General features: G+C 49.4%; 1 protein-coding gene across 1 annotated transcript; it reads left to right on the top strand.

Moving 5' to 3' along the window:
- The first annotated feature begins 250 nt into the window (after nt 1–250).
- On the top strand, nt 251–6,668 carry RNF25 (ring finger protein 25). The gene is made up of 10 exons (XM_019638159.1): nt 251–364; nt 2,726–2,800; nt 3,042–3,144; nt 3,233–3,300; nt 3,398–3,467; nt 4,643–4,714; nt 4,812–4,955; nt 5,305–5,397; nt 5,688–5,822; nt 6,027–6,668. Exons 1-10 carry the CDS (start codon nt 324–326, stop codon nt 6,603–6,605), a joined length of 1,380 nt encoding a protein of 459 aa, XP_019493704.1. The 5' UTR covers nt 251–323; the 3' UTR covers nt 6,606–6,668.
- The last annotated feature ends 140 nt before the right edge of the window (nt 6,669–6,808 follow it).

The raw sequence follows: 6,808 nt of genomic DNA, 5'->3' as shown, positions 1-6,808 counted from the left end.
GTACTTTGCCTGACTTATAATTATTCTCCACGCCCCCACTGCTAGCCTCTCGAGACTCCCATTGTTACCAATTTTACTTGCTAGAACTGGTGAGAGATTCAGAGGACAAAGGCATTACGAGGTATTGGGGAGACGGTGGTCCGCCCAGAGGCACTTCCTAGGGCACTTAGGACAAACCGTCTCTTGGCCATCAGGACCCACTAAGGACCCAGAGTCTGCGGTTGCCTAGAAACGGCCCGCAGCCACACTGCCACCCTCCCTTAACTTTCCGCCTCCGCCTTCCCCGAGAACATTTCCGGTTCCGGCTGTGAGCCGGAGAGGACATGGCGGCGTCTGCGTCTGCAGCTGCAGGAGAGGAGGACTGGTAACTTTGGGGCATGGGCTTTGGCTGACCGCCTGGATCCGGTCCGGGGGACTGGCGGCGGCCGCGGATCCGGTCGGTACGGCGGCTATGTGGGGCGGAGCGAGGGATGAAGGATGTCAGAGACGCTGACATCTCGCCTTAAGAGCTTCTGGGCTGGGAGCGGGTGGGTGGAGGGGCGCTGATCTGAGAGAGGAGACCGGGTCTGCGCCGGCCAGGCCAGGTCGGGTCACGCCTTATCTGGTTCGACCCCCTCTCCTCCGGCCTCATCCCATCCCATTGTCTCCTCTTGAAGTGGATTTGCTCGGGTCCCAGGGGATGCCTGCTCATCAGATCGCCCCACCTCCCTTTTACCTCCCAGCACCGAAATCCTCTAGCTCCCGTCCCCCTTGCCCCTTGAATCAGCCTACTTACTTTGAGGCTTTCCTTAACCATCCGCCTCCGTCCTCCCCCCCCCCCACATCATTAATGAGGACTACTGTCTGAGTAAAGCTTTACACTTCACAAAAAGCTCTCCTCGTCCTTCTCTCAAGCATTCTTAACAAGAGACCAGAACCTGGAAGGACTCAGGGATTTGGAAATAGGATAAATGTGGGTTCACTCCACATTTTATTAGCTGTGTGATGCTGACCAGGCCACCCATTTACCTTCAGTGAGTCAGTGTCCTCCACTGTAAAATGTAAAAAAAAAAAAAAAGTGGGTGTGGCATCTACCTCGTAGACTAGTTGAGAGGGTCACGATGGATTTGTAACCTACATAAGCCTCCTTTTCATTAATAATTTTGAGATGTAAACATCTGAGGAGACTGATGAGGCCGGAGAGGTAAAATGATTATAACTAGGAATCCAGCTTGTCTGACTCCAAATCTTATCTTCTCAGTACTAGAACATTCTACAATCGCTCTCCTTTTTTTTTTTTCTTTTTTCTTTTTTTGTCACCACCCATCCCATACCTCACACCAGGGCCCAGGTCACAGCTAGGGGGAGTGAAGTAGTGAAGGGCCTCTAGATGGAGGCTACACCTCAGTGTTTCATTTGTTCACAAAGCCCAGCCAGTGCTACACTTTATTGAGACCCTCTAGACTCATGGTTTTCAACTTCTTCAGGGCATCTTTAAGAGTCTGAGGAGACAGTTTGAGTCATGGAGAGGGCAGCAGTGATTGCACAGCTAGCCTGTGGTGCTCTGAGACTCCCATACTCATGTCAATCAGACCTACTCCACTGTTACTTCTTTTTTATTTTGAGGTGTCTGCCTAAGACTTAAGACAATTTTTTTTGAGAGAACCACTGATACATAGGTGATTCTAGGGCAGCCCTGCTCTTGGACAGTATACCTGTAAGAAAGCAAACAAAACATGTACCTTTCCATGTATTATTCTGGGTAAAGCTGTGGACTCAAGCCAATCACTCATATTTAGTGCCATACAACTGCTATTTCTGTGATTAAAAATGTGTGCCCTCTGATTTACATCAGGACTACTGGATCCTGACCTGGATAGGTTGGCCTAGATCAACTAGACAGCACGGGTCATAAATACATTGAATACTAACTACATCCTTCCCTCTTTCCTTTTAAAGGAAAATGTTATATGCAAACAGGAAAAAAGAGGGCATAGACTAGCTACTATAGCAAACATGTCATTAGGTACTTGACATAAACAAATCGCCTTCCATCCTCACAATAATCCTAGGTGGTATTATCTTTTATGTAGACAGGGTAACTCAGGCCTACAGACATAAGTAACTACTCAGATCACATGGCTGGTAAGTGATTGGTACCTAGTAGTAACTCCAAGGCTAATGGCTGTTCCACTACAACACAGCTTTTATACCACCTAGATCTGTACTACTCAGATTGGTATGTCCTTTGAGAAGGTTTAGGGTGACTGTTATTGGCATTGTGTATAGACACTGGGATCCACATGAACAGTAGCATAGAGAAAGCCAGAAGTGGTATTGGTAACCTTGATGTTAATTAATGAACGTCATATTTCTTGGTCAGAGACAGGGCCGCTAAGGAACAACCAACAGTGCAATGAGACTTAAATAGGGAATCAGGCAACCAGGCTCTGGTCCGAGTTCTGCCTCTGTTAAGCCTTGAGATTTGGCTTCGTCATTTCGCCTTCCTGGGAACCTGCTTCCTTATCTGTTGCAAAATTGATCTCTAAAACTCTGCTTCCCATGCTTCCTACCTGGCCATTTGACAGCTTAAGGAAAAACATTTCCCCCATTTTTATGGAGCTTAGCAAGAGAATGCACACAGGCAGATTCCCGTTTTTTCTACAAAGCCAGCTTTCATCAGCCTTAGTAGGCTTTAACAGGGAGAGCTGTAATGGTGAGTCAGTCTCCCCCTCTTTCTTTCTAGGGTCCTTCCCTCTGAAGTTGAGGTATTAGAATCTATCTATCTGGATGAACTACAGGTGGTTAAAGGAAATGGCAGGTACGTATTCAACTAGAGGTGGGCAGGAGTCCCCTTGGTAATGAGAAGATTCCATGCAGAATCTGTGAGCCTTGATTCAGAGATAATGTCTCTCTCATATAGAGAAAGACTATTCTTTTAATACCTGCTAAAAGAGCGAGCCCAATGCTCACATCCTCTGCCTGCTTTACTGTCTCACCCCCGTCTCACCCAGCCCTCAAGCCCCTGCCCAGTCACATCTTAGGTCTCCATCTACCTGCAGATCTTCACCTTGGGAGGTCTACATCACCCTGTACCCGGCCACTGCAGAAGACCAGGACTCACAGTATGTCTGCTTCACTCTGGTGCTCCAGGTCCCAGCGCAGGTGAGGCCTCTACCTTATGGCAGCAAAGGAAGGGGACAGACCCTGGGGTGGAGTGCTTTAGCAGTAACTTGTGGTTTTCTCCTACCAGTATCCCCATGAGGTGCCGCAGATCTCTATTCGTAACCCCCGAGGACTCTCAGATGAACAGATCCACAAGTAAGTGGGCTGGCCAGAGCAGGGAAAACTCCGGATACAGCCCAGCCTGGTGAGTGAAGGGTGCAGGTCTAATGTTTGGTTTGCCTTCTTCCTCTAGGATCTCACAGGCGCTGAGCCAAGTGGCCAAGGCTGGGTTGGGTACTGCCATGCTCTATGAACTCATTGAGGTAAGAGGTGTCCTAGCCTGGGGAGATGTCCTTCCCTTCAACCTAGAGCAGTTCCTCTCAAGGGAAGCCATAGACCTAGAATCTTGACTATATCTGGATTCATTATTTTAGTCCTTGTTTAGGTAAGGTCTAAATTAATCTAGAAAGATGAGACTCTTCTGTTTCAAAAAAAATCTCCCACAAAGACAGTTCTATAGCTTTCCCAAGTTTCCTATTCCAGCATCTTGGCAGAAAATTACTTCCCCTCTTTAACTTGGATGTTTCTTCAGTTTCAGTGCATTTCTTGTTCTCTTTTCACTGGCAACTGAATGTAGCAAGAGATGGAGCCTGCCTGGGGCATCTTCACCATAAATGAACATCTGAAAGCTAGTCTGCTATTACAGCCGACTAGAAGAACTCATGGTTCTTTTACCCAGTTTCTATCCTAGTGAAGGAAACAACCCATATGAAGCAACACGTACTGCTACAAGTTAATAAACACAGATAACTTCTGCTGTTTGAGATTAAAAACATACCATCAAGTACAGTCTTGTTTTCCTCTACTTTGAGTTTTTAAGAAAAGTGTTTAGAAAAGAATGAAGGTGGGTGGCCTTGTGTCAGAGAAAGGGGGCATAGACCACTGTAGCACTCCTGAGTCAGGCATCCACAATGCAGCTTTGAACTTTGTGGAATTCCAGAATATTAGCCATTCAAATAACAGTGCAAATGCATATTTCATAGCTCAACTCGATGCCTTTTGTATTCTTTGTCCCTTTGGGTTGTCCATGCCTTGACTGACTTTCTGAAAGCCTACTCCAGTACAAACTCATTGGGGCAGTGATGTTCAAAGGGGGTTAACCAAGAAAGACCTCCCAGAAGATGTGTTTGAATTGAACATTTTTTTCTCTCTAAGGTATATTATTTTTATCCCCAAGAGCTATTAAAGGTGACTACATGAGTGGGAAACTATTAAATTGGATTTTGAAGCCGGACTGATTTGGGAGGAGGGGTGGGGACTGCAGGGTTGATTCCAAGCAGAGGGAGCATCAGTAAGACAGAAATGTGTGAACGCGAGGTAACAGACTGGCTTGGTCAGAGACAGTCCATCCCGCCACTCACTCCTGGGAATAGTAGACAGGTTTTGCTCACAGTTCTTGCTGCTGCCTCCATTTGAACAGTGTCTTCTCTCCTCTCAGAAAGGGAAGGAAATTCTCACAGATAACAACATCCCCCATGGCCAGTGCGTCATCTGCCTCTATGGTTTCCAGGTGGGTTTCTCTCTTGGGACCTGGGGTCTGCTTGGGATGAGCAGTGGAGGGCTTATAAGAGAGCTCTGATGCACTGCCCTATATTTGCTCTCTCCAGGAGAACGAGGCCTTTACCAAAACATCCTGTTACCACTACTTCCACTGCCACTGCCTTGCTCGGTACATCCAGCACATGGAGCATGAGCTGCAGGTTCAAGGACAGGAGCAGGAACAGGAACGGCAGCATGCCACAGCCAAACAGGTCGATCCTCCAGGCCTTGCTCTCATTTGACACTGCTGGCTCTCACAACCTTTTCTATCTGCCCCCATCCAGTGGTTCTTAACCTTTTTAGTGTCATAGATACCTTTGAGATTAATAAACCCTCACCTCTGTCCAGAAAAAGGGCATCCGTATATACATGTGATCACATTGCATGCAGTTTCAGAGGGTTCCAGACCTCTAGCTAGGCAACCCGTGCTCTGTCCCACCTCACTGCTGAACAGGTATGCCTGTGCCCTTCTGACCCGGCCCTCTGCAGATTAGGCTGGCTGGCTGGTTGGGCACCTGGTGATCACTCTGGGCGTGAAGCAGGGTTGTGATTTCTTTTTAGAAGGCAGTTGGCGTGCAGTGTCCGGTGTGCAGAGAGCCCCTCGTGTATGATCTTGCCTTACTGAAAGCAGCACCTGAACCCCAACAGCCCATGGTAAGGGAACTCCCTTCTAATCTGAGCCAGGAATAATGGCATTCTCCAAGGAAGGAGGAATGGCATCTTGTTTGCCTCAAATGGGATCTCTGGAATTGGACTCAACCTGCCTGGGACCTCTCTGTAAAGCCACAGCTCCCACTGGGAGCCCAAGGCTTCACTTGGGAGCCCAAATCTGAGGGATAAAACCAAGAACCTTGTGCAGGTCTGAGGCAGTCCTGGAAGAGCAGGGGCTCAGGTCTGCCATCTTCTGTTCTTTTCTCCCTGCCACTCTGCTCCTTTCCCTCCAGGAGCTGTACCAGCCCAGTGCGGAAAGCCTGCGCCAGCAAGAAGAGCGTAAGCGGCTCTACCAGAGGCAGCAGGAAAGGGGGGGCATCATTGACGTTGAGGCTGAGCGTAACCGGTACTTCATTAGCCTCCAGCAGGTGAGGAAGGGGTTTCCCACTCCTCCCATAATGACACCAACCTTCCTACCAACACCCCTCTGCCAAGGGCCTAGGGTGAGCTTTGTTCTTCCCAGGGAGGTTATAGGCTGATAGTGGTCGGCTCATTTAGTGGGCGAGGGTCCTATAGTTCCCTGCTTTGAGAAGCTGTGTCTCTTTCACATCATCTGCTCACTTCTTTTCTAGCCTCCTGCCTCTTTGGAATCTGAGTCAGCTGTGGAGGCCTCCGGAGGATCCCAACCACCCAGTGCCCTTGCCACAGAACTGTCCATTTCATCAACTGCCCAACCCACCCTGTCAACTCCTCTGCCTGTGACCTCCCAGTACACGTGCGAGAAGATTCCAGGGGCCGAGCCAAATCAGCAAAGGTTGGGCGAGACCCAGAAAGCCATGCTAGATCCCTCCCGGGCCAGTCGAGGCCCCTGCAGACAGCCTGAACGGAGGCACTTAAAGGGAAAGGAGTACATTGCCCCCAAAGGTACCAGTGACACCCAGGAACTGCCACGTCCTGAGGGGCCCCTCAAGGAGCCCATGGACCTAAAGCCAGAACCCCATAACCAAGGCGTTGAAGGTCCTTCCCAGGAGAAGGGGCCTGGCAACTGGCAAGGTCCCTCGCCCCGCAGGACTCGGGACTGTGCTCGCTGGGAGCGCTCCAAGGGTCGGACATCGGGTTCTTCCTACCCCCGCCTGCCTCGGGGTCGGGGAGCCTATCGGCCTGGTACGCGAAGGGAGCCCTTGAGCCTGGAATCTGAAGATGGTTCCTAGCAGTACTCTGGGGGGAGAGGGAAATGGGGGTGGATGGGAACAATAAAGAGATTTGGCCTTGTTTGGCTTTCTTTGCTCAGTAGTGCCTAGCCTGAGAAGTATAGCTGTCTTTCTAAATTCCCAGCAAGGCTAGAGTGTGGCAGAGTAGCCCCAAGTTGGTCCAGAAATCTGTTCTCCCATGAGATTGGGGTCTGGATATTTGA

The sequence above is a fragment of the Hipposideros armiger genome, unplaced genomic scaffold, assembly GCF_001890085.2.
Source record: "Hipposideros armiger isolate ML-2016 unplaced genomic scaffold, ASM189008v1 scaffold_38, whole genome shotgun sequence".
Taxonomy (NCBI): domain Eukaryota; kingdom Metazoa; phylum Chordata; class Mammalia; order Chiroptera; family Hipposideridae; genus Hipposideros; species Hipposideros armiger.
The sequence above is the reverse complement of the archived record's forward strand: the minus strand, read 5'-3'. Positions and strand labels throughout refer to the sequence as shown.

Coding starts and splice junctions, on each gene's coding strand:
- RNF25 (XM_019638159.1), top strand. CDS start 324: ATGGCGGCGTCTGCGTCTGCAGCTGCAGGAGAGGAGGACTG. Junction 3,468..4,642: donor TGCTCTATGAACTCATTGAG/GTAAGAGGTGTC, acceptor CTCTCCTCTCAG/AAAGGGAAGGAAATTCTCAC. Junction 5,398..5,687: donor CTGAACCCCAACAGCCCATG/GTAAGGGAACTC, acceptor CTTTCCCTCCAG/GAGCTGTACCAGCCCAGTGC.